The 27,024-nt window shown below is 46.4% G+C and overlaps 1 protein-coding gene across 1 annotated transcript in view; it reads left to right on the forward strand.

Annotated features, from left to right (window-relative positions):
- Positions 1 to 273: 273 nt before the first annotated feature.
- LOXHD1 (lipoxygenase homology PLAT domains 1) overlaps positions 274 to 27,024 on the forward strand; it is a 250,714-nt gene continuing 223,963 nt past the window's right edge. Inside the window, exons 1-6 of the mRNA XM_063128805.1 lie at positions 274 to 305; positions 1,157 to 1,356; positions 4,081 to 4,185; positions 9,007 to 9,121; positions 18,285 to 18,365; positions 21,750 to 21,934. Coding sequence (XP_062984875.1) covers positions 274 to 305; positions 1,157 to 1,356; positions 4,081 to 4,185; positions 9,007 to 9,121; positions 18,285 to 18,365; positions 21,750 to 21,934 — 718 coding nt within the window. The remainder of the gene's footprint in view (positions 306 to 1,156; positions 1,357 to 4,080; positions 4,186 to 9,006; positions 9,122 to 18,284; positions 18,366 to 21,749; positions 21,935 to 27,024) is intronic.

Below are 27,024 nucleotides of genomic sequence, written 5' to 3' on the forward strand. Positions count from 1 at the left end.
GGGTTGGTGTGTCAGGATGTTTGCGATTGCTTAGATCATTTCACTCAGGGGCCTTGATGGTGGCTTATTTTCAGCACTTTTGGGAAAAGAAGTCTGGGATATGTCTCTCTCTCCCATGGGGAGCACATGGTCCTTCAGGCATGAAAGAACCTTCCCATGAAAAGGCAAAGGGAGGGGGAGGAGCAGAATTTCTTCCTCCCGTTACTTCGGGAGGCTCTCTGTGGCAAAGTTTTGCGATCCCCTGCTGTAAAGCAATCCTGAGACCCATGAATAATGGAGAGGGAACGGCAAACCAGCCAGATAAGGTAGCTGGACAACTTTCTCTCTTTTCATGTGTCTGTCTGTCTTATGGCTCACCTGACTCTAGAAAGGGCAGGTAATTTTGTATCCCCTGAGCCGTCTGAAGCTACGGGTGGTACTCTGCGAAAAGCAGTGTAAGGTTTTCCCACTGCCCAAGTCTACCTCTGTGCTAAGGCCAAGGTAGCATTTCATGATGTGCCCCCACCTGACCTACATTCGAATGGATCCTTACTTTCATTGGCCAGGGGTGATACAGGAAACTCATCGCACAATTTAATCTAGATAGAGGGAAGCTCTTCTTTTCTTAAAAAAAAAAAATTAGAAGAAGGAGAAGAAGTAAGCGCTCTGCTCAAGCCAATGAATAAATAATGGAACTGGAAAAAAAAACCAAGTCAAAGGAAAGAGGCAACGAAAGATATGAAAGGGAAGGGCATTTTGATCAAACAGGTAGAAGACGGAACGGGGACAGTTAAAGGGGAAAGGATTTAAAGAAACGATCGACTAATGGGATTGTCCATCAAAGGAAGAAAGGAAATCTACACTGCTAAAGGGAGCAGTGACTGACTACATTCTAGAAACAGAAGGAAAGAGAAACCTCTAAAGGGATCAGCATCAAGTAGAGAAACCCCAAAGGCGAAGCCCAAAGAATCTAGGAGGAAAAATTAGTGACATGAAAAAGATTAGGAAGAGTAGATGATAAACAGAGGGAGACGATGAGTAGGTCATCGGAGGAGGAAGAAGATGAGGAGGAGGAGATGGAGGAAGAGGAGGAGGAGGAGGAAGAAGAGGAGGAGGAAGACAGCAGCGAGGAGAGGAAGAAAAAGAAGAAGAAAAAGAAGAAAGAGTGGAGCGACAGTGATGAGGAGGAGGATGACGAGTATAGCCGAAAGAAAAAGAAGAAGAAGAAAAAGAAGAAAGGTAAAAAGTCCAAGAGCAAAGACAAGAAGAAAAGCAAAAAGGGTGAGGAGAATTTTGCCGAGATGTATCAACAGGAACTTCTGGGTTATCAATCTGAATCTTCCCATGAACCTGAAGATGAGTACAACAAGAAGAAAGGTGAGTGTGGAGGTTTCAGTAAGGCATCCTTGAGAGTGAATGTTAGTATGGTGTCCTTGTGAACTCATGTGCAAAACCATTTCCATTTTGTTTTATATATTTGGCAGAGCCCATGTGGTGAAGCGGATTTAATGTGGGATGGAGACACCTCCACACACATTCCCACTCAGCCATGAAGCTAACGGGGTTGCTTTCAGTCAGTCCCTGTCTCTGAGTCTGATCTACCTCGCAGGGTGGTTGTGAGGGCTGGATGGAGCAGGGCTTTATGTTGGATATTGGACCATGTATGCTGCTTTGAGTCCTTGGGGGGGGGGGGGAGTGAGATAAAAAATTGAGTAAGGATGGAATTCTATCCACACTTCCCTGACGTTAAGTCCCAATGAACCTAATGGGAAGGCTGCCCTAGCAAATCCAGCATTGCTTTAGCCAGGAGCAGTCTTGCAGATGAGCAAATTAATCATGGTTAGGGTGACCATATGGAAAGGAGGACAGGGCTCCTGTATCTTTAACAGTTGCATAGAAAAGGGAATTTCAGCAGGTGTCATTTGTAGATATGGAGAACCTGGTGAAATTCCCTCTTCATCACAGCAGTTAAAGCTGCAGGAGCTATACTAGAGTGACCGGATTTAAAAGAGGGCAGGGCACCTGCAGCTTTAACTGTGGTGATGAAGAGGGAATTTCTCCATATACACAAATGACACCTGCAGAATTTCCCTTTTCAATGCAGCTGTTAAAGGTACAGAAGCCCTGTCCTCCTTTTCATATGGTCACCCTAATCATGGCTTGTTATCCCTATTTCTGGTTTGTTTCTCTCCTGCTCATTTTGCCAGCCCTATGGCACGGTTTCATTTTTAGAAGTTTCATCTTGCTGGCTGCCTCTTTTTCATGGCAGACAGCAGTGCAAACAATATTTTATTATATTTTATTCCTATACCACCTGATAGCCAGAGCTCTCTGGGTGGTTCATAACATGTATAAAGCATAATATAAAAACTTTAACATACATTAAAAGCACGCACAATTTAATCAGCTAAAATCAGTTACGATCAGAGTTACAAACAAGTCAGTGATAAGCCATGATTCTGGAGTCAGATGTCATGACAAACCATGGTTTAAACAAGCAAGACTTCATAAGCCAACAACAAACCATGGTTTTCTATTTGTAGTTTGTGCTGGTTAACAAACCATGGTTTATTTGTGGGGATGGATTCAGACACAACAGGAATCCAGGTTTCAACACACCGCACCATGGTTTAGCGTTGTGTGCGAAAAAGGCCAATTTAACAAAATTGATCCAATATCTTATAAACAAGATAAGCTTCACCAGCATGTGAAATAGAAGGCTGTGCTCCCCTTGGTATGTTTGCAAGGAAGGCTTTGGCGCGAACACAGGGACAAGCCAGATTTCAACAAACCACACCATGGCTTAGTGTTATGTGTGACCAGGCCTATGCTTACTAATTTTCTTACACAGCTCCATGCCTTCAGAGACACAATGATCAGAGCAGATCACTTCTTAGATCCCTTTAGAAGACCTAAGGCTTCATCCCACATACCCGTTTCCCTCGAATCTCCATAGCGTAAAGCTGTCATTGTTGTTGCTGTTAGCTAAATCACACCCCGGGCAGCAGCGTTCCTAAGATCCTTTCCATACCAGGAAAAGGGTTTAAGGCGGGAAATGTAAAAAATCATTAAAATCAACAGATGACCCAATCCGTTCCAAATTTGGTATGCTTAAAGCTCTCTTAAATATCTATTACTGTGCCAATTGTGGTGTCTTTATCTTTAAAACTTACGCAGATGTAAGCATTTGTTTAATTTGTACTTTAAGCATATCAAATCCTGCTCCTGTGCCCCCAGTGGCTGCTCGGAAAACAACAAATGATTCGCTCCTAAACAGGTAGCAAAATACTGATCAGGTCTTTTGCCTTTGAAGCACAATTAAAGCAGATGCATGGGAGTCCTTCACAGTCAAGGGAGATGATAAACTGGAAAACTTCGGAGTCCTTTGCATGCAATTCGCAGTGATTGCGCAGTATAACCCTGGTGGGATGAAGTTACTAGTTTCTTGTGGATCCCATTGGATAGTAGCATGAAGACATTACACTCTGGGGGTACATCTTGATGAGGGCTTTGCCCCGGGGTGGATTCGGAGTGGCGGCAGGTCATCTATATGACGCAGCCGCCATCACAAAGCCATCCAGGGGCAAAAACCCCAAACTCCACTTTTAAAAAGTCGGGGCACGTACCCCGACTTGTTTTGCTTGTAGCGAGGTGACGACGGCACCTGTTCTCTGTTGCCTTGCTCCAGAGCTGCTGCGTAGGCATGCCACAGCCAATGGCGACCCCTGATTGGTCGCCATAGGCTGGACAGGGAAGGGGGTGGACCAGCGAGCTGAAGGGTTGCTGGACCACTTCTGCACCTCTATGGACAATCATTTTAAAATAATAAACAAATAAATAAATAAATAAATAAATAAATAAAAGGAGGTGGATGCGCAGAGCTTGGAGTGCCTTGTTTCTCCCATGCCCGCTGTTTTCTCTCTCATTTATCCGTAAATGTGAAGCTTCACATTTGCAGATTTTAAAAAAAACAACGAACCAAAAAAGGCTGCCCCACCCCCTGAGCACCTGTGCAAGACACATGAGCTTGGGTGCATGGCTGCAGGGGGTGGGGAACGGCTCCTTCACACAATGCCCCCACTTGCGCTCCTTTCCGTGCAGATAACAGGAAGGAGAGCCAGTGCAGGAGTTTGAGGCCTCAGGGCGCAGACGCGACGCCGTCAAGACACAGCCTGGCTCAGTGGCAGCTGGTGTCCATTGGGATTGGTGGGGCCAGTAGATCATGCGTGGCTCTGGTCAAGTGAACATTGGATCAAGTGTACCTGTTTGTTAGGGCCACAAGCGGGTAGGAGACAGGTGAGGCATCGCTGCCCCATTTCCCCCAAATATAAAGCCGTCTGTGCTCTAGCTGCAATCCTATATCCACCTACCTGGGAGTAAGCCCATTGAACTCAGTGGGACACCCAGAGCCTTGCACTGACTATTGGATAGATTTGTCCTTCAATTCCACCTGAAACTTACTTCTTGGTTGTGTCTTTGCGGTATCCTTACCTTTCTGGGGACTTCAATAACTTCTTTTTTAAACACACACACACGTGTATGCTTGACTGTGTGTACCCTCTTGGTGTTAAGCCCTTATCCCTTCTCCTCTTGCCTACTTCAAAATGGTGAGAACTCCAGTAGCTGGAAGAATCCATCTTAGTTGCAGGGTGCAAGTCTGTTCAAACCTGGGCCAGATCTACACATCATTGCGAAGGCGCCTTTTTTAAAGACGTACCTAAAAGAAGCGCCTCTTTCTTTACTGTGTGTACTGTGAGCTAGGCAGCGCCGCCTGCGGAAGAATCTCTACCCCATTCAAAGGCGCTGCTCAGGCCGCTTCCCCCTCGCGTGTTCTTCCATTCGAATAATCACCCCTCCCACCCGGCGGCTCTTCTGGCGCGTCCCGGCAGTGGCGGCTCCTCCTGCAAAACACTTTTCTCCCTCGGTGTGTTTGTATTTGCGTTTGCGTGCGCGCGGCGGACAAGTTCAGCTCCTGCCTCTCGCTCTCCCCCGCGGTGTCATCTCCCCGGGACTCTCTTCGGTGTGTGCTCGCACACGCGCACGCAAACGCAAATACAAACACACCGGGGGAGAAAAGTGTTTTGCAGGAGGAGCTGCCGCCACCGGGACGCGCCAGAAGAGCCGCTGGGTGGGAGGAGGGATTATTCAAATGGAAGAACACGCGAGGGGGAAGCGGCCCGAGCAGCGCCTTTGAATGGGGTAGAGATTCGTCCGCAGGCGGCGCTGCCTAGCTCACAGTAAAAAAAGAGGCGCTTCTTTTAGGTACGTCTTTAAAAAAGGCGCACGGAAGCGCCTTCGCAACAACGTGTCGATCTGGCCCCGGCAACGCTGTCAAGAAACACCCAGCAAAAAATCCTCTTGCACATTCGGCTTTTGGGTATTCAAGTACTCTGGCAACTTACAGCACAATCCTAGGCGTGTCTACTCAGAAGTAAGTCCCTTTGGGTTCTATGTGACTTACTCCTAGGTAAGCAAATATAGGATTCCAGCTTTAAAGTGCCCAGTGATGAGTAGGCTCCGCTACTTTGTGGCACATCAGAGATGATGAATACTTGTAAGGTGATATGTATTTAAACACAGGCTGCATTTAATAGAGAGAGAAACAAAGAAGAACACTTTATTAATTAATTCACACATTGTGTTCCAGTCCTACTGGGATACAGTTAAAAGGGAAAGTATCATTTTATTGTGAAGGAAAGTTGAGGTCCACCCAACTTCCCTGCAAGGTAGGCTCTGGACCGATCCTCCGATTGCCCCGGTTCCCACCTCCCTAACCCCGTACCGAGACGGTATTAGCCAGCCTTTCAGAGAATAACCACACACACAACAGACTAAGGACCGAAGTAATTTATTTAAAACGCTAAAATTAACCGGTAGGGCTTCAGTCAAAGCAAAAACTTAACATACAAATGCAGGACGGTGGCAGGGTACGGGGGGGGGGGGGGCGCAGGGTGAAAGGGAGTGAAGAAAAAAAAGCATTGGGTGTTCAAACAAACACTAAAACTATTAGCCCACTATTAATCACGCCTCAGAGGCATCAAAGAATTCTCTGGAGCAACCAGGCCCTAAAGCAATAAAACCTTTCTAAACTCAAGGTATCACCTTACCCGGCTGGGGATCTCTCTTATTCACATAAGTTTGGTTCCAGAGAAGATGGCCGGCCCCCGCGGTGGCCAACCCCTTTATCCCTTTTGGGACCAGCTGGTACCATGACCCATTCTAGCCAACCCCAAGCTCCACTCGGGTTTCCGGCCTCCCTCCCTTTTGGAAGGGAGCCCTTCCTGCCAAGCCACTTTTCCCATAGCCGAAACCAGTCAATACGAATTGCCCTCGGCCTTGGGCCTAGCTGATAACTACCCAGGTGTTGTCTTCTGGGAGAAGTGCCTAACGCTGGTCCTTGAGAGCGTTTTTGCAATTAACCTGCTCCGGACAAAAGGCGATAACAAGACTGCAGCCATCTTGGCTGATCTTCACATTTACCTTCTGAATTTTTTGCTCTTGAAAATTTGGGAGAATGGCAAATCAGTAGATCACTAGGGATAACACTCCTGAACCGACACTATGTACTTTGTAAAAATAACTTGTGCGTGGTGGTTGAAAAGACCGATCTTCATGTGATGACTCAGAAAGGGCATTTGACTTTGTAGAGGCTGGCTGATTGAGCATTAAGAATTCCAAAGAATGGCTAACTGTCTGCACCTCCTGCAAGCTGCCCTATTCGGGTCTGTGAATTTCAGATACAATGAGCTTTTTTAAATGAGCATTTTATAGCACTCTTGCTACTGGCCGCTCACACATTTCAGCGCTAAAAATAAAACCTCAGAAACCCCGACTTTTCTGGGATAAATTGATATTTGTTGGTTTTTCCTGCCATGTGCAGGCAAAGTTGCACTATAAAATGTCTGTTAGAGGGCGCTGTCCCATTCAACTGCATTGAAGCTGTACATGGCAGGTGGCCGCTGCTCTCTTCCTTGTGCAATTACAGCTCATTGCAGAAGCGGAAGAGAAGCAGGAAGCAGAGCCACAGTAAGGGAACGCGATTTCCCCCATCTGAAGGAGCTCATGATCTAAAAGGAGATGGAGGGAGCACTGGCACTTTGTGCTAAGGCTAAACGACACACAGAGAATAACCTGGGTTGCCAGTCATTGCTATTCCCCCCCCCCCCCCGCCTCAGTGGATTTATTATGATTTCAGGAGCCTTGTCCGAAATAAGTAGAAAAGTTGGGCTGCAATATTTAATTGATTATTCCATTAAATGAGGAACTGGGAACCTCTTTCAGCCTGAGGGACAAATTCCTTTTTTGGAGAAGTTCCCAGGGGCCATTCCATTGGTGGGCATAGCCAAAGGCAAAATAGGTTGAGTCAAATGTGACTGAGATGCAGTCAAAAATAGGAACAAAAATACCAGATTATTTTATCTTAAAACTCTTACTGCCAGGAACTAAGCTTTAAGACAGGCATTTCAACCTTATAGAATGGAAGAAAAACTGCAGGAAAACCAGGAAATGTTGGGGTATTTTTATCAGCTAAATTGCCGTGCAATTTTCAAGGGGATTGCACCTGGGGAGCGAAAGGTTAACTTTCCACTCCCCCACATGGTACAACGCTAGGGTGACCATATTTGGAAAACCAAAAAAGAGGATACCTAGCTGGGGGGGGGGGGCAGGAAAGCGCGTATTCCAGGGCCTTCAGAAAGCAGGTCATTCCTCTGCCACACTATTAACAGCTGCCGTTAGCGTGGCGGTTGTGAATGACATGCTTTTCAGAGGCTCCAGAAAGCGTGCTTCCCCTCCTTCCGCTCCAATCAGGGCCTTAAGAGCATGTCATTCCTGCCCACCCCACTGCTCTAATAGGGGCCCTTGGAAAGCACATCATTCCCCCCGTCACACTAATGGCAGTCTTAAAGGGGTAAGTGTGTCATTCCAGGACATTATAGGAAATTACAGAAAATCCCCCCTGACACCCAGGATGGAATAAAACCCAGGACAAATCCGGGAAAATCCTGACAGTTGGTCACCCTACACAACGCCCCATCCCAACCTCTACTTGCATTGCAATTATGCTTAGAAAAAAACCTTTTCCCATTAATTTGGGATGATCTGGGGCAGGTGGAAATTAATCGAGGAATTTACAGTATTTGAAATGACTTGGAGGAAAAAATGAATTGGCTGCTCTTGCCTCCTGTGAAATTTAAATACATCTTAGTAATTATTTCTTCGTTCACATACATAGATGATATAAGTCAACAGGGGAAAACCCATTTGGCAGGCAAAGACTTTGTTTGCTTGTTCCGGAAGGCCTTTGGGAATACTCTGGACCTGTGTTAATGCATTTTTAATTTTTAAAAAATGTTTTATATTACAGTGGGTTTAATTCTATTTTAACTTTTTAAAAATTATATTTATGTTTTTATTGTATATGTTATAACCTTATAAACCGCCTTGAGTTCTGACATTGGGAAAAAGGCAGGATATAAATAAATCTAATAACAATAACAGCAACAATATTAACATATGTAAATTTTATGCAGATTTGTATCCAATGGGCTTGGTCCCCAAATCTTTTAAGTTCTTAGCAACACCCTGCATGTTGCAGAGGGTTGGTCTAGATCAGCCTTCCTCAACCTGGGGCGCTCCAGATGTGTTGGACTACAACTCCCAGAATGCCCCAGCCAGCTGGCTGGGGCATTCTGGGAGATGCAGTCCAACACATCTGGAGCGCCCCAGGTTGAGGAAGGCTGATCTAGATGATCCTTGTGGTCCCTTCCAACTCCACAATTCTATGATTCTGTGACCCTTGGTTCTAGATCGAAGGAGTCCAAACCTTTCTCTTTTAATGTTTTGAGAAGTCAGAGATGTTGAGGCTGAAGAGAACTTTCAGACAGAACCCGCATTTATTCGAAAAACAGTCTTATTTTTAACCTTGACGTTGGGGCGCATTTTGACCTGCAATTCTGGTCTGTCCCTGACACTAAGGTCGGCTTTTCCCTTCTGCTTTCTTGACCTTTCTGTGCTTTCTCCCCATAGTCTACGAAGTCGTGACAGTGACAGGAGATGTCCGAGGAGCAGGGACCGATGCCAATGTGTTCGTTACCCTCTTTGGGGAATTCGGCATCACGCCAAAGGCCCATCTGACCAGCAAGTGAGTAAAAGTACACCAGCTCTGTGGCATTCTGTAGTAAGCTCTTAGATGTCTTCTGGTTACCAAGGATGTTGGTTCACTGATGGGCTGAGCACATTCTATCTAAATGCATGCAAAGCCTGTGAGGAAAACTAAAGTGGCACCTGCATGAATAATCTGAGCATGCACAAGCACATCGGCACATGAATCCTCTTGCTGTTACTCTGCTTTATAGAGAAAAGCATCCACCAGATCAGATGTCATTAAGCCCTCATCCAAAGGCATCAACCCTCATCTGATGGAGTGCCGCTCCCAGCATGAACCTACCTATACATTACATCATCATCTAAGCCCCTCCTCCAGGTGCCTCCTCTGAGGGAGGCTCAGAAGGTGGCAATAAGAGAGAGGGCCTTCCAAGTGGTGCCCCCCCCAAATATGATCTCCCAGACGAGGATCACATGTCACCGACATTGTTATCTTTTCAGCACCATGGTTAAGACCTTCCTCTTCTCTCAGGCATTTGACCTTCCTCTTCTCTCAGGCATGTTTAGCCTGGAGAAGAGAATATTGAGGGGAGACAAGAGAGAACTCTTCAAATACTTGAAAGGTTGTCACACAGAGGAGGGCCAGGACACGGAATAATGGGCTGAAGTTACAGGAAGCCAGATTCCAGCTGGACATCAGGAAAAACGTCCTGACTGTTAGAGCAGTACAACAATGGAATCAGTTACCTCGGGAGGTTGTGGGCGCTTCCACACTCGAGGCCTTCATGAGGCAGCTGGACAACCATCTGTCAGGGATGCTTTAGGGTGGATTCCTGCATTGAGCAGGGGGTTGGACTCGATGGCCTTGTAGGCCCCTTCCAACTGTGCTATTCTTTGATTCTATGACAGCAGGTTTTAATCAGGTCCTGGATTTTTTTTATTGTTGATTGTTTAAAATTGTTTTAGTACTCTCTCTCTTTCTCTCTCTCTCTCTCTCTCTCTCTCTCTCTCTCTCTGGGTGCCGTCTGGTTATATGTTTGTGTGTAAATGGTTTTTATAAGTTTTTTTTTCAGGTTTTAATCTTTGTTAAACTCCCAGAGAGCTTTGGCTTTTGGGTGGTATAGCAACGTAAGAAATGAAATGAAATGACACACCACCCTGCACATTCTGTGGCTTCACACAAAGTGCACTATAGTTAACTGAGCCACTCTAAAGTGCTTTAAAGCTCAGAATGTGGTTATTTGCTTACCTGTCAGTAGGTGGGGCTGTTTACATGCTTTAAGGGATGTTACACTTATGGGAAAGGTAGTGGAATAAGAACAGATCCGCAAAGAGGTGACTTTTCTGCTTTGCTTTAAAATGTACAAAAACCGCATGAGAAACTGACAGGTGAGCTGCGTGAGTGATTAGATAACCTCTTTGCCATGGTCAAAAAGGAGAGAAATGTAAAGAATTTATATATGGAAAACCCAACTTGTTTCAGCCTCTTATTCATTTTTAGGCCTTCTTCAAGGGATTGTAATAATATTAGAATGAGAAGAGAACACATCACAGCATTATCTTCTTTTAAAAAACATATCATAGCACATTGCAGTAAGGCCTGTGTATACAGTTAAGCATAAGTCATGCACAAATCATACTGTATATGTGCTTGGGAAAGGGTCCGAATCGATCTGAATCAGTCTGAAGCTATTCGGACCTCCCCAAACTGCTTCGGATCAATTCGGACCTCCCCTGACTCACTTCGGATTCGGAATTCGGATCCGAAGTGGTGCACAGCCCTAATACACACTGTGCACGCATACTTACTTATGAAAACAGTTGCAGAGATACTCGTAGCAAAATATCTTCTGATGTAATTCACTGGCGGCTTGGAAAAAGCGTCTGGAAGGTTGTAATTTATATTCGTACTAATAAAGAAGGTGTGTTTTTTAAAGACAGATTTTTCCTAAAAGTTCCTTGCAGGTGTTTCTGAGGTTGAAGGAATTGGCTCGAGGTCTCCCATGAGTATTGGGCTTTCCGTAAATAAAACCTTTGCATCCGGGACTTCTCTCCTTTTCAGGTCTACTTTGGACGTTTACCAACCTTTGCACGCACACCCTCTTTGCCATGCCACCGGTTTTAATACAGATGCACTTGATCCGCAAAAGGGCATGGTTTAGAGAGACAAATGTTAATCATAAGTTTGACCCTCTATGGTTCTGAATCAGAAAAGATCACCCTACTCCTTTCTTTGCAGCCAGAAAAGTAAATTAAATCAGTTTCTAAATGGTAAAATAGTCTTAACAAAGAATGTTTAAAAGCACAATCCTATACATGTCTACTCAGAATTAAGTCCTATAGCAGGGGTGCAGAACCTCAAGCTCGGGGGCCCAATCCAGCCCTCTGGGGGTCCCAGTCCAGCCTGCTGGGATTCTCCCGAAGGCTCTGACCCCTTCCCCTAGCTGCACCTGTCCCTCTGACCTGCAGTCGTTTCGTGTATTCTTAACTTTTTGTGCCGTTTTCTCCCATTTTAAAAAGTTCAAACGCCTGTCCTAAAGCTTATTTACTGGCTTTAAGCTAAAAAAATGGTGTGTTTCTATTTTATGGCTTTGCCCACTTTGCCTTTGGGCCCTGCCCCCTAGAATGCAGGCTCCCCCCAGGCTGAAAGAGATTCAACACCCCTGTCCTATTGAGTTCAATGGGGCTTACTCCCAGGTAAGTGGGTATAGAATTGCAGCCTAACAACCCCTTAGCTGTAGAGTTGTACTCTTTGCTATGCCTGCTTGTTTTCCTTTGGATGCAAATGTGTCTCCGAAAATGCTGATCTCGTGCTGTAACACCACATTTTCTCCATTTCTACAGCGCCGGCAAGAGGTACCTGCAGCTATTTTAAATTTTGCCCTCAAAAGAGCTTCTTTCCCCGCTGAAGCAACTCAAACACGAAAATCCCATAAAGCCAAATAATATGGGAATGGTAAAGGAAATGCATGAAATTTCAGGCCTGTTTGCCGTATTTGATACGATCAATGCAGATTCGGCAGAGATCGTTTAGGAAGGCTCAAAAACATTCATCTCCCCAAGTCATATATTTATGGTGTGGTGGTGGTGGTGGTGGTGGTGGTAGAGAGTCTGAACCTTACCCCATGTAGCCATCCCCCAATTTAGGCTGCAATCCTAGCGTTGCATCCAATGTGAGTCCTACTTAGAGCAGACTCATTGAAAAGAATGGGGCTCAAGTTAGTCATGCCTAATTGAAGTCCCATTCATTTCAATGGGTCTACTTTAAGTAGGACTCACATTGGATACAAATCCCTAGCCTAACCCTTACCTGGGAGTCAGCCCCATTGCATTGAATGGGGCTTGCTTCTGAGTAGCTATGTGAAGGATTGAGCTGTTAAAGGTCATGGATGGCTGAGGTTGCCCAACCTTGAAGCCTTCTGTATTTTCCTAGTCTGAGGAATGAGTGAATGAAAGAAAACACTGTTTACTTCTTGTAAACGAGGCTGAAAAAAATCCTTTGGTGGAAAATAAGAACTTGCTAACTGTTGTTAGTACGGACCAGCTGCAACTCCGTAGGGACATGAAAGGAGTCTTCCTCAGTCCTACTATACCAGATACAAAAAGAGGGCAGAGCTCCTGCAGCTTTAACGGTTGTGATGAAGAGGGAATTTCACCAGGTGCTGTGTGCATACCAATGACACCTGCAGAAATTCCCCTTTCAATACAACTGCTAAAGATACAGGAGCCCTGTGTCCTCCTTTCCATAGGGTCATCCTACATAATAAGGCACACAGAGGGCAGGCAGACAATCTAGAGAACTCTCCCAGCTGCTCTCTTGCTGGTGGGACTCTCTAGAAAACCCGCCGGAAATGTGGGGGTGTGTGACCGATGCAATTCAATGCTCTTCCCACTCTGCTGCCTGATGCAGGCACCTCATCCTACTTCATGTGAGGGCCGGCCTTGGTTCTCACACTTAACTATTGCCCTGGTAGCCAAAGATCAGTGTAAAAAAAGCTTTACTACTGGTGTGAATTTGTGCTGTTCTTCTCCAGCATGGTGATGTAGAATCAGAAAGGAAAGAGCCTTCCCTTTCTACTATCCTCTCTTCGAGAATTTCCACCCCCAGCTTTGAAAACTATGTTCTACTGTAAGTCTGATTGGCAACTTTAGCTGTAGCATATGGCCAAAACAGATATTACTTTGTCTATCAGCCATGCCTCCCCCCACCCACATTTTTACTGTAGAGTCAGTGCAAGGGCCTCAACCTGGATCTTATAAGCCTCCTTACCCCCATGTTATGGTCCTAAGCCAAGTCAGAGTCCCTGCACCTACTCTAGAGTAAAAAATGGAAAAGAAAAGGCATAGCTGCTAGGCACAGATTTAAAATAATGTCTGTTTTGGCCCATAGGCTATAGCTGTAGTATATGGTGAAAAAAGCCCTGTTTTGTTGCACCCAAAAGCCCAGCTACTCCAGCATCCAATAATAATGCCCAGTCTTGGCTAGCTGGATTAGGGTGACCATATGAAAAGGAGGACAGGGCTCCTGTATCTTTAACAGTTGCATAGAAAAGGGAATTTCAGCAGGTGTCATGTGTCTGCATGCAGAATCCAGTGAAATTTCCTCTTCATCACAACAGTTAAAGCTGCAGGTGCCCTGCCCTCTTTTAAATCTGGTCACTCTAGTATAGCTCCTGCAGCTTTCACTGTTGTGATGAAGAGGGTATTTCACCAGGTGCTGCATGCATACAAATGACACCTGCTAAAATTCCCTTTTCAATACAACTGTTAAAGATACAGGATATGTATCACCCTAGGCTAGCTGGATTAGGGTGACCATATGGAAAGGAGGACAGGGCTCCTGTATCTTTAACAGTTGTACAGAAAAGGGAATTTCAGCAGGTGTCCTTTGTATGCATGCAGTGCCTGGTGAAATCCCCTCTTCATCACAACAGTGAAAGCTGCAGGAGCCCTGTCCTCCTTTCCATATGGTCACCCTAAGCTGGATGCTTCTGGAAAGGTGAAAAGTAGGGCATGAAAGCAGCATTTGTTCCCAGAATCTGGTCTTCAGAGGTTCACCCCCTCTAACTACGGACTTTCCATTTAGCTATTGTGACAAACAGATGTTGAACATATTTCTCATTAAAAAAAAAATCATTCCTGTACCTCCCTCTTAGGCACTGATGTTCAGCCGTAGATCTTAACATAACACAGAAAGCTGCAACTTCTCAGTTTTATAGTGTGAGAGAGATGCGGCAGTGGGGGGAACAAAAGGCACAGCGTGTTAAGAAGGCTGTTCAATAAATATGGAAGAACAGTCAGGGAGAAAAGACATGTGCCATTGTTAGTTGGGCTGTTGGGCAATTTCAAGGCCCCCTGCCCTCCCTCCCTTCTTACGGGTCTTTATCTTTAAGCCAGACTTCAACTGGACAGACCTTCAAGTAGAGGAGGCCTTCAAATAGAGGACTGCCCTCTGCAAAGTAGGACACATGTCCAACCCATGGTTCCAAGGGACCACTGTGAAAACCGAATAGCATCAATAGCACATAGGTGTTAGTGTACTCTTTAGGGAGGCTGGAGAGAAACAGTGTGGTGCAGTGGCTAAGGTATTGGACTGGGAGTTGGGAGATCCGGGTTCTAGTCCCCACTCGGCCATGGAAACCCACTGGGTGACTTGGGGCCAATCACAGACTCTCAGCCTAACCCACCTCACAGGGTTGTTGTTGTGAGGATAAAGTGGAGAGGAGGAAGATTATGTATGCTGCCTTGGGTTCCTTGCAGGAAAAAAGGTGAGATATAAATCAATAATAAATGAATAAATAAAATAAGATGGAGCGTGGCTACTGCCTAAAACAGCCTCCGCCAACCTGGTTCCTTCCAGATGCTTTGAACTACAACTCCCATTACCCTGACCATTGGTCATGCTGGTTGGGGCTGATGGGAGTTGTAGACCAAAACATCTGGAAGGCCCTAGCCAGAGAAAGGCTGATCAATTTGGTGTTCCAGAATCCATGCAGGTCTTTGTCAGGTGTGTGCATATTTCAGGCCACATCCATGGCTCTACAGACACATGGTGGCTGACTGACCCATGCCGATGACGTTGCTGCCGCTGTTCTGTGACACAGTAAACACTTGCAAAGCTTGATCCCATCCATGGGGCCCACACCACGAAACGCAAAGACTGTGATGTGAGCAGGCATCTCTGCTTGCTTTATTCCAGGCGGGTTGAGTCTCTTTCTCCCAAGGGCCGAATTCAGTTTCAGAGAAGCTCACGGGGGGGGGGGCTGGGGGGGCACATTCCAGCAGTGGGCGGGGCCCGAAGGTAAAAGGTTGGAGCTAAAATACAAAAGAATACCAGCCTGTTTTAGCCTAAAGCTTTTATTGCTACTAATTAAGCCTTAGCAAGGGCATTAACCTTCTAGAATGGGGCGGGGGGGGGGGGGAGGCAGGCACAAAAGATGGGGAACCACCAAATGATCCGTGGGGCCAGGGGAAGGGGTGTGGCCAGGTGGGGAGCCCCGGTGGGTCAGATTGGGACCTGAGCCTGAGGTTCTGCACCCCCTCCTTTAAACTTTACAGCAGCTTCAGGGGAGTGGGGGAATCCAGATTGGGTCCACAGTGTGGAGGAGCTGGGATTTACCCTTTCCCCCTGTTTAATTTACTGCTGAAAAGCACCCCACCCGGGGCTGTTATTGGCCCCATAGGAAAAACACACAGGCACATGGGAAGCCATCTTGTGGCAGAGAAAGCCAGAAGTTAATGATGCATAGGGTGACCACATGGAAAGGAGGATAGTGCTCCTAAATCCTTAACAGTTGTGATAAAGCTGGAATTTTAGCAGGTGTCATTTGTATGCATGCAGCACCTGGTGAAACTCCCTCTTCATGTTTTTGTATTCTATATTGTTTCCTGCCTCGATCCAGAGGGAGAGGCGGGTAATAAATTAATTATTATTATTATTATTATTATTATTATTATTATTATTATTATTATTATTACAGCTGTAGCTGCAGGAGCCTTGCTAACTTTTGTATCTAGTCAAGAGGGCAGGGCTCCTGCAGCTTTTTTGCATGCATACAAATGACACCTGCTGAAATTCCTTTTTCTATACAACTGTTAAAGACACAGCTGCCCTGTCCTCCTTTCCATATGCTCACCCTAATGATGCACGGTGTGAAATAGGATTTCTCGTTGTCTGTCCGAAATCTCCTGGCAATCGCTGCCGTAAGGCATAACCCAAGATCGGGACTTTAAGCCAGGAGCATTGAACCTCTTTCTGTCGGACGAATGAATTCACAGAAACTCTTGTGGGAGCTTCCTATCAGGAAGCCCCAATGAAATGCCAGCGTATCTTAGCTTAAAGCCTTTACTACCAGTTACTAAGCCTTTAAGAGAAGGCAAAAACTGCACCAAACCCGGGAAATTTCGAAATGATTGCTTCTTGGTGTAAAGGGGGGGGGTGTTTCTGTCTTTGAACCCCATACTGAGACCCCAGGTGGGCCTCAGATTTTGCACACCTGCTTTCAACTTTGCTGGGAACTTTGCTTGTCCTTTGCTTCCATGTCCCTCCTCCGTAGGTGTGCACAGCACATTCCACTATGGTGTGCACCCAGGGAATTTTTTTTTAAAAAAAGGTGAACATTTATTGAATACTCAAACATGAAGGACAATTTTTATTTATTAATTAAACACTGTAGACACTGATGCCCTGCTACATGTGAGGTACTGGTTCCTCTCTATTCGGCCCTGGTTAGGCCTCATCTAGAATATTGCATCTAGTTCTGGGCTCCACAATTCAAGAAGGATGCAGACAAGCTGGAGCGTGTTCAGAGGAGGGCAACCAGGATGATCACGGGTCTGGAAACAAAGCCCTCTGAAGAGAGACTGAAAGAACTGGGCATGTTTAGCCTGGAGAAGAGAAGATGGAGGGGAGACATGATAGCACTCTTCAAATCCTTAAAAGGTTGTCCCACAGAGGAGGGCCAGGATCTCTTCTCGATCCTCCCAGAGTGTAGGACACGGAATAACGGGCTCAAGTTAAAGGAAGCCAGATTCCGGCTGGACATCAGGAAAAACTTCCTGACTGTTAGAGCAGTACGACAATGGAATCAGTTACCTAGGGAGGTTGTGGGCGCTCCCACACTAGAGGCCTTCAAGAGGCAGCTGGACAACCATCTGTCAGGGATGCTTTAGGGTGGATTCCTGCATTGAGCAGGGGGTTGGACTCGATGGCCTTGTAGGCCCCTTCCAACTCTGCTATTCTATGATTCTATGTTTGGCTTGCCTGACTGTGGTAGGGCCATTGCAGGTGAGGGGAGGATTAAGGAGATGCTTATTTCTTGAGACATTAGGGTGTGCCTGGGCCCACCCGGCACACCCCTTGTGCATACCTATGCTCTCCTCCTGACTTAAAACTGAAACAGTACACACCCCTTCCCTGCTAATAGCGCAAGAGTTTCTTGCTGTTCTTCTTTCTCAGTGGGTCCCTTCCATTTACGTAATTTTCTTTCATTGCTTCCTGACTCCTCTTTTCCCACCCACTCGCCGTCTCCTAAGCACCAGGCACTCTGAAAAACATATCAGGCTAAGCCAGGAGAAAATCATTCGCACCTGTTAGGCTCCTGCTAGTGTCTGACTGTAATAACTGATCGATCGATCTCCCACAGAAACGCCGTAAGCGAGAACACGGTGGCTTCCCAATTGGTCACGCTGCTCACAGAATATGGCAAAAGGATGGAGTCTCATGCATCTCCCTGCGAGCGGTTTTCAGAGCGTTCACGGATGAAAAGCCTTGCAAAATGCATGACAATTTATATCCCTGTTGTGCTCCGCGTGGAAGATACGATAAAATGCCATGCATTTCCTCAAAGGCTGGCACCTTTGTGATCACCCCTCCACGGCTTTCTGTTCCTTTTCCTTTTCGGGGTTGCGTGCCGGTAACCCCTGTCGCATGTCCATTTCACCACCACACTTTGGTTAACGCACCTGAGAAGATGATCACAACGAGGCATGCTAGCATCTCTCAAATCACCCACGTGTTGGAAGGGGATAAGTTTTTCATGTAAATGAACACGATTTTTGCATGGCCGCGTGTCATGAGAAACATCCGTTCTGGAGGTCTCTGAAGTAGACTCGACATCGTGCTTATCTTGTATTTATAGGATTATGATCTCATCTGATACGAACGGTAGCATATTATGACTGCTGCACTTATATTTCAGGAGCTGCTCTGCCTTCGAAAGGAGTAAAACAGATGTCTTTCGAGTGAGAACCAACAACGTTGGAACGATAAAGAAGATAAGGTATTAGAATGACATTATTGCTACCCTAGGGCAACAGGGCAGGTTAGAATACCTCCACCTGGCTTTAATATATCAGATGCACGGCACTGATAAACTATGTAGTCCTTAGGGTGGTCTTTTGGTCAGAACCTCCTCATTTAGAGGGATTTTAAAGGGGATTTGGAAAATTCATGTCTGCCCTTGTTAGCAATTATAGTTATATTGGTGTTGGAATTTCAGGTGTTGGAATTTCACCTGCCTCCCCCGAATTTTGGGAGTGCTCCCATTTTAGAAGACTCGTGTGTGTGTGTGTGTGTGTGTGTGAGAGAGAGAGAGAGAGAGAGAGAGAGAGTCATGATTTCAGCCCCCACCTGCAGTGGTGGTTGGTGGGGTTCAGGGTGGAGCCAAAGAGTTGCATGAGGCTAGGGTGACCATATGAAAAGGAGGACAGGGCTCCTGTATCTTTAACAGTTGCATAGAAAGGGGGAATTTCAGCAGGTGTTATTTGTATATATGGGGAACCTGGTGAAATCCCCTCTTCATCACAACAGCTAAAGCTGCAGGAGCCCTGCCCTCTTTTAAATCTGGTCACTCTAGTATAGCTCCTGCAGCTTTAACTGTGGTGATGAAGAGGGAATTTCACCAGCTTCTCCCTATATACAAACAACACCTGCTGAAATTCCCTTTTCTCTACAACTGTTAAAGATACAGGAGCCCTGTCCTCCTTTTCATATGGTCATCCTACATGAGGTGGAGCAAATGGGTTGTGAGAGGATTCTTCCACCCACTCCCAGGCAGAGATACAATATAATATATTAAATTCATTCAAACAGGTTTTAACCCACCTCACTGCCAGGCAGAGATGTAATACAATATGAAACTTACCAAGTGGCTCTGTGCAAATTGCTTTTTACACAAATAACCCCTCCCCCCTGGAAAAAGTTCCCAGATTTCGGGAAGCAACCTGCAGCTTGGCTCACAAATGCAAGTCAATTTGGGAGGGGGGGGGGTTCGTGGAAATGTGGCGTGCTCAAAAAAGGGCCAGATTTCCCAGAGACAGACATCCCTAATAATAGGGTGACCCTATGAAAAGGAGGACAGGGCTCCTGTATCTTTAACAGTTGCATAGAAAAGGGAATTTCAGCAGGTGTCATTTGTATATATGGAGAACCTGGTGAAATTCCCACTTCATCACCACAGTTAAAGGTGCAGGAGCTATACTAGAGTGACCAGATTTAAAAGAGGGCAGGGCACCTGCAGCTTTCACTGTTGGGATGAAGAAGGAATTTCACCAGGTTTCCCTTATATACAAATGACCCCTGCTGAAATTCCCTTTTCAATACAGCTGTTAAAGATACAGGATCCCTGTCCTCCTTTTCATACGGTCACCCTACTAATAAAAATGGGCCTGGAATGAGTCACATTTGGAGTTCTCAAAATATGTGCTCCTCAAGACTCCGTACTCTCTGGAGTAAAGTCTCACTGAGTTGGGTTGGCCTCCTGTTGTAGTGAGTGGTGAGTATGATTGGATAGGGACCAAAATTTTACTTATATACAAGATCTGATATGAACTGCAAATTCTCTATCTGCTACTGGTGTCATCAATGAAGCACTATAAGGTTAGAAGAGCTCTTACCCGCAACCTCATTACTCCAAGTCTTATTAAATCCCAGGTCTGGTTGGGACAGATCACTAGGGTGACCATGTGAAAAGGAGGGCAGGGCTCCTGTATCTTTAACAGTTGTATAGAAAAGGGAATTTCAGCAGGTGTCATTTGTACACATGCAGCACCTGGTGAAATTCCCTCTCCATCACAACAGTTAAAGCTGCAGGAGCCCTGCCCTCTTTTTGTATCTGGTCATGAGGGCAGGGCTCCTGCAGCTTTAACTGTTGTGGTAAAGAGGGAATTTCACCAGGTGCTGCATGCATACGCATGACACCGGCTGAAATTCCCTTTTCTATGCAACTGTTAAAGATACAGGAGCCCTGTCCTCTTTTTCATAGTGTCACCCTATGGGTACCCATGAGAATGTAGACTTAGTTCTTCTATTTCAGTGCACTTAAGTAGGAGGAGCCAAAATAGGGGGGTGGCTTGTGTCGACCCCTGGGTGGGGCTGTGGGGTCAGGCAGGAGATGAGGCTTGTGAATTTCATTGCAGCCCCCTCTTCTGTTCTCCCCCCTAATGAAAGCACCGACCTTCTATATTCAGAGAAATGGTACAGCTAGGTAATTTTAGACCCTGAACTTCATGGCCTCATGCTGCACCCCTGTAGACGGCTATATGTCTTATTTAAGATATAAATCAGGCAACAAACATTTTTCTTCCCCCTCTCAACTGTCGTTCCCTGCATTGCAACTGCTTCTACATTCCTGGTCTGTTAGAACAACAGCAAAACTATTGTCAGCCCTGATTAAAAATAATACTCTGAACATGGGCAGTTTTGCTTTTCCATCCACTTGAATCACAGCATCGTCATGACTAGAGGAAACAAAAAGAGTTTGGTTCTGATGCCCTCCTCACCTGATGCTCTGAAGGTGTTCATTGGTAGCCCCCTGGGCTGTGTGGCCCTGAACTTTGAGCCTAAGGTTCTGCCCAAGCCGCACCACTGATTTGTAGGTGGTGTATCTCTGGATGCCGATTGCTGGGGGGCAAAAAGGGTGGAGGGCTATTGCTTTCATGTCTTGCTTAAAGGCTCCCGAGAAGAAGCTGGCTGTCCACTGTTGGAAACAGAATGCTAGGCTAGGAGGACCTCTGCTGTGATACAGCAAGGCATTTCTCTTTAGCAGAAGTTGCTGAATTGAACAGGCAGCATTCAGAAAGTGAAGGGCTTGGCAAAGTTTACTAAGGCCCTTTCTACACCTAAGGATTATCCCAGGAAAATGGAGGGTTCATCCCTGCCTGCTCCCGGGATCCCCTGTGTATCATTTGCATGCACAGGGATGATCCCAGGATGATCCCGAGAAAAATAGGCAGGTGTAGAAACGGCCCAAGTCATAAACAGACAGCTCTTTGAGTGAGATGCAAGGTTGTATTTCATTCTGAGTTCTGCTCCGTATTTGCTGAACTACCTCTTCTGGGTGCCTCCTCCAGAGGCTCGGAAGACAGCAACAAGGGAGAGGGCCTTCTCAGTGGTGGCCCCCCCAATTCTGGCATGATCTCCCCAATGAGGCCCGCCTGGCGCCAACGTTGTTATCTTTTTGGTGCCAGGTTTCTCTTCACTCAGACTTTCGGCAGCACGTGATGAGTTTTTAATCAGGCCCTGGATTTGTCGTACAGTTGATTGTTTAAAATTGTTTATATATTGCATTTTCATGGTTTTAATCTTTGTGAACTCAGGTTATGAGGCAGAATAATAATAATAATAATAATAATAATAATAATAATAATAATAATTTGTGTTGCAGAATTGAGCATGACAACACATCAATAAACCCAGGCTGGTTTCTGGATCGTGTGATAGTGACGGACATGAACAGGCCCCACCTCCGCTTTTATTTCCCATGCAACAATTGGCTGAGTAAGGATGATGGCGATGGTCTTAACGTCAGAGATCTGATTGGCAGCCTCAACCCCATGGATGTTCCCAAAGGTACGTTATTCTATACGCTGCTGAACGTACAATTGAATTGGAGTGTTAGAATGGGCCACCTGCTACTTTTGGGGTGAAAGGGAATACGATACGGAATGAAGTCCTGGGGACACTAATGCTATCAAGATATTTACAGGAGCTACAGGCAAAAGTAGGAACTTTCTTGGACGGTACAAGATGTTAGTAGGAGAAGGCTATCAATGGCTACTAGTCCTGATGGCTATGTGCTACCACCAGTATGAGAGGCAGTAAGCCTGTTGCTGGGGAGCATGGGTGGGACGGTGCTGTTGCACAGTGTCTTGCTTGTTGGTCCCTGGCTGACGGCTGGTTGGCCACTGTGTGAACTAGATGGATCCTTGGTCTGATCTGGCATGGATAGTCTTGAGATATAAAATCATAGAATCATAGAATAGCAGAGTTGGAAGGGGCCTACAAGGCCATCGAGTCCAACCCCCTGCTCAATGCAGGAATCCACCCTAAAGCATCCCTGACAGAGGGTTGTCCAGCTGCCTCTTGAAGGCCTCTAGTGTGGGAGAGCCCACAACCTCCCTAGGTAACTGATTCCATTGTCATATCTTCAGTATAATAACTCTTTTCTTCTTGCCACCCTACGGAACACCAAACAATAAACTTTTTTTTTCATCTTTAATAAACTTTTTGTTGTCCTACAAATCAAGGCAAAAGAACGGGTCATATATAAGTTATGCATTTTTATTCAGCCCCAATCTTATCATCAAAGCCAGCGGTATGCTATGAAAATGGCCAGGCTGCGGAGAAGTGCCCCTTTGTCCTGTAACTCTTTAGGGACAACAGAATCGATTGCACCAGCACCATAGAAGGCCAATCACGGCCCCAAAGTCAGGGCCCTCTTGGCCAATACCATAACCTAGTCCTGATCAAAACTGGCCTCGACGTCTATGGTCAGTAAAGAAAAGAAAAAAAAAGGATCAAATTAGTGCTGTGCTGAAAATTCCAACCATTCCATTTTCAGCATTTTTTTGCAGGGGGGAGGATGAAAACTCAGGTGAAAGAGGCTGGGGGAGGGGAGAATTTTGGAGAATTTTCTCCTTGGGGAGGGGGGACAGGTTTTCCACATACCTTCTAAAATGTAGCCAGTTGTTCAGGGGTCTTCTTTCTTTTTCTTTTTCTACACCCCTGGCATTTTCAGGACCCCAGGAGTGCTTACTGGATGCTTATTGGAGAAGGTGAGGTCACATGTAGGGTGACCATATGGAAAGGAGGACAGGGTTCCTGTATCTTTAACAGTTGTATCGAAAAGGGAATTTCTGCAGGTGTTATTTGTATATATGGAGAACCTGGTGAAATTCCCTCTTCATCACAACAGTTAAAGCTGCAGGTGCCCTGCCCTCTTTTTAATCTGGTCACTCTAGTGTAGCTCCTACACCTTTAACTGTTGTGATGAAGAGGGAATTTCACCAGGTTCTCCATATCTACAAATGACACCTGCTGAAATTCCCTTTTCTATGCAACTATTAAAGATACAGGAGCTCTGTCCTCTTTTCCATATGGTCACCCTACATCAAATGCAGAGCCAAGTACAGGTGTTCTTGCCTGTGCTGCAGCTTTTGCGCCGACCACCTGAACGGAGCTCACAGACCATAGTTTGAGAACCTGTTGTCTGCACTGCTTTGTGGAAGACTATGGGTAGGAATAAAGTATGCCTGGTCTTATACTTGAAGCATTGGTCGTCTCTGTAGTAAGGACATATCTACCTTACAAATGTAGTCAAAATACTAGAACCCGGGGATCATCCCATTTTGGTGGGAGATCCAGGACAAATAAAGGGAAGTCCTTCTTCACACAGCGCATAGTTAAATTATGGAACTCACTACCACAAGATGTAGTGATGGCCACCAATTTGGATGGCTTTAAAAGGGGGTTGGATAAGTCCCTGGAGGCAAAGGCTATCAATGGCTACTAGCCCTGGTGGTTGTGTGCTATCTCCAGTATTCGAGGCAATTAGCCTGTGTGCACCAGTTGCTGGGGAACATGGGTGGGAGGATGCTGTTGCACCATTTCCTGCTTGTTCATCCTTGGCTGATTATTTATTTATTTATTTATTTAAGGATTTTTATGCCGCCATTCAGCCAAAAAAGGCTCTCACGGCGGCTTACAAAAGTATTTCTTGACAGTCCCTGCCCACAGGCTTACAATCTAAAAGACATGACACAAAAGGAAAGGGGATTGGGAGGGAGGAGGAGGAGGGAGAAAAGGAAAGCAAATTCAGGCACTACAATCTTAGTTGCAAAGTTCAGCAGTTACAGTTGACAGCAGGAGGGAGGGGGCTCTCAACTGGAGCTGGACCCAGGCAAGGTGGAGAGGTGCCTGGCTGCTGCTTCCTCCCTCACTGGTGGCCTCTCCAGAGACAGTTGGTAGCAGGAGGGAGGGGGCTCTCAGCTGGAGCTGGACCCAGGCAAGGTGGAGAGGTGCCTGGCTGCTGCTTCCTCCCTCACTGGTGGCCTCTCCAGAGACAGTTGGTAGCAGGAGGGAGGGGGCTCTCAGCTGGAGCTGGACCCAGGCACAGTGTTGAGGTGCCTGGCTGCTGCTTCCTCCCTCACTGGTGGCCTCTCCAGAGACAGTTGGTAGCAGGAGGGAGGGGGCTTTCAGCTGGAGCTGGACCCAGGCACGATGGAGAGGTGCCTGGCCGCCGCTTCCTCCCTCACTGGTGGCCTCTCCAGAGACAGTTGGTAGCAGGAGGGAGGGGGCTCTCAGCTGGAGCTGGACCTAGGCACGGTGTTGAGGTGCCTGGCTGCTGCTTCCTCTCTCACTGGTGGCCTCTCCAGAGACAGTTGGTAGCAGGAGGGAGGGGGCTCTCAGCTGGAGCTGGACCCAGGCACGGTGGAGAGGTGCCTGGCTGCTGCTTCCTCCCTCACTGGTGGCCTCTGCAGAGACAGTTGGTAGCAGGAGGGAGGGGGCTCTCAGCTGGAGCTGGACCCAGGCACGGTGGAGAGGTGCCTGGCTGCTGCTTCCTCCCTCACTGGTGGCCTCTGCAGAGACAGTTGGTAGCAGGAGGGAGGGTTGTTGGCTGATGGCTGGTTGTCCACTGTGTGAACAGAGTGCTGGACTAGATGGGCCCTTGGTCTGATCCAGCATCAGGGCACTTCTTATGTTCTTATGTATATTAGTTATTTTTATACCAGTTTAACTGACCTGGCTTCCAGGGTTTTGAGGGCCCTTCAACAGGACACCTTCCATGGGCCCTGTCCCCCAGTGAATCTACCTTCTCACCACCATTGGCACCAGCTGTTCCTCCTCCTCCTCCTCTTTCTCATCATAGCTACCACCTGCTTGCTTGACAGGCAGAGAGCCAGTGGACAAGCAGGCAATGGCATCTCCTGTTCCTCCTCCTCACCACCACCACCATCGTCTGGCCAGAGTGAAAGGCAGGTGGACAAGCAGGTTGCCATGGTGAAGAGGAGAAACCACTCCAGTGGGATGCTGTCAGTGGGCCCTGCTAGGGTGTGTCCCTTTGGTAGGTGCCCAACCATGCTTACCCTCAACACCAACCACGATGGCGTTTCCCCAAAGAATCCTGGGAATTGTAGTTTAGGATGCTAAAAATGCTTCTGAAACTGCTTAGTTGCCCACTTGGCATGGAACTACAGCTCCCGGATCTCATTGGTGAAAGGGAATGACTAACAAATCATTTGAACTGTATGGTGTAGAACTGTCATTAGTTTAATGGTGTTTACTTGGGTCCGGTGATCTCTGCCAACCAGGCAAGTATGCTACAAGTGACACCAGCGCTCTAACCAGGAGGATCAATATAGTATATGTAACATGAGTGAGGATGTGACCCATGGTGTCAAAATTGTGAAAATGGATCCTGCCGTGCTTACTTCAGTAACTGGGGGCTAAAAGGTCGACTCAAAGGCGATGAACTCTGCATACCCTTTCCTAGGTGGAAAAGTTAATGCAGTCTTAGACTGCAATAGCAGAAGCATCATGTCCAAGTGATGGGAACATAAGAACATAAGATGTGCCCTGCTGGATCAGACCAAGGGTCCATCTAGTCCAGCACTCTGTTCACACAGGGGCCAACCAGCCATCGGCCAGGGACCAACAAGCAGGACATGGTGCAACAGTAATAGTTCTGCTCTGTTCTGCATTTACTCAGGCCACATTTAGAGTACTGAGTTCCAGTTCTGGGCACCACATTTTAAGAAGGACACTGACAAATTGGAACATGTACAGAGGATGTACAGATAGTCTGCAGAGGGTGGACCATGATGACGAGGGGGTCTGGAAACCAAGTCCAATGAGAAACAGTTGAAACAGTTGTTTAGTTTGGAGAAGAATAGATTATGGGGAGATGCAATACCTCCAGTAGCAGAGGCAGTAAGCCTATGCACACCACTTGCTGGTTGGCCACTGTGTGAACAGAATGCTGGACTAGATGGGTCCTTGGTCTGATCCAGCGTGGCTCCTCTTATGTTCTTATGATACCAGTCTTCAATGATCTGTCATGCAGAAGTTGGAGCAGAGTTGTTCTCAGTTGCCCCAGAGGGCAGGGCCAGAACCAGTGGTTGGATGTTGCATGGAAACAATTTTTGGCTAAATGTTGAGCCAGCCTGCCCCAGTTTGTAGCAATACTACAAACAAGAAGGATCTTGAAATTGTTGTAGATTGCAAGCTGAATATGAGCCAACAGTGCGATATGGCTGCAAGAAAGGCAAATGCTATTTTGGGCTGCATTAATAGAAGTATAGCTTCCAAATCATGTGAGGTACTGGTTCCTCTCTATTCGGCCCTGGTTAGGCCTCATCTAGAGTATTGCGTCCAGTTCTGGGCTCCACAATTCAAGAAGGACGCAGACAAGCTGGAGGGTGTTCAGAGGAGGGCAACCAGGATGATCATTATTATTATTATTATTATTTATTTATATAGCACCATCAATGTACATGGTGCTGTACAGATAACACAGTAAATAGCAAGACCCTGCCGCATTGGCTTACAATCTAATAAGTTGTAGTAAACAATAAAGAGGGAAGGAGAATGCAAACAGGCACAGGGAAGTGTAAACAGGCACCGGGTAGGGTGAAGCTAACAGTATAGAGTCAGAACAAACT

Source organism: Elgaria multicarinata, chromosome 6 (genome assembly GCF_023053635.1).
Source record: "Elgaria multicarinata webbii isolate HBS135686 ecotype San Diego chromosome 6, rElgMul1.1.pri, whole genome shotgun sequence".
Classification (NCBI taxonomy): Eukaryota; Metazoa; Chordata; class Lepidosauria; order Squamata; family Anguidae; genus Elgaria; species Elgaria multicarinata.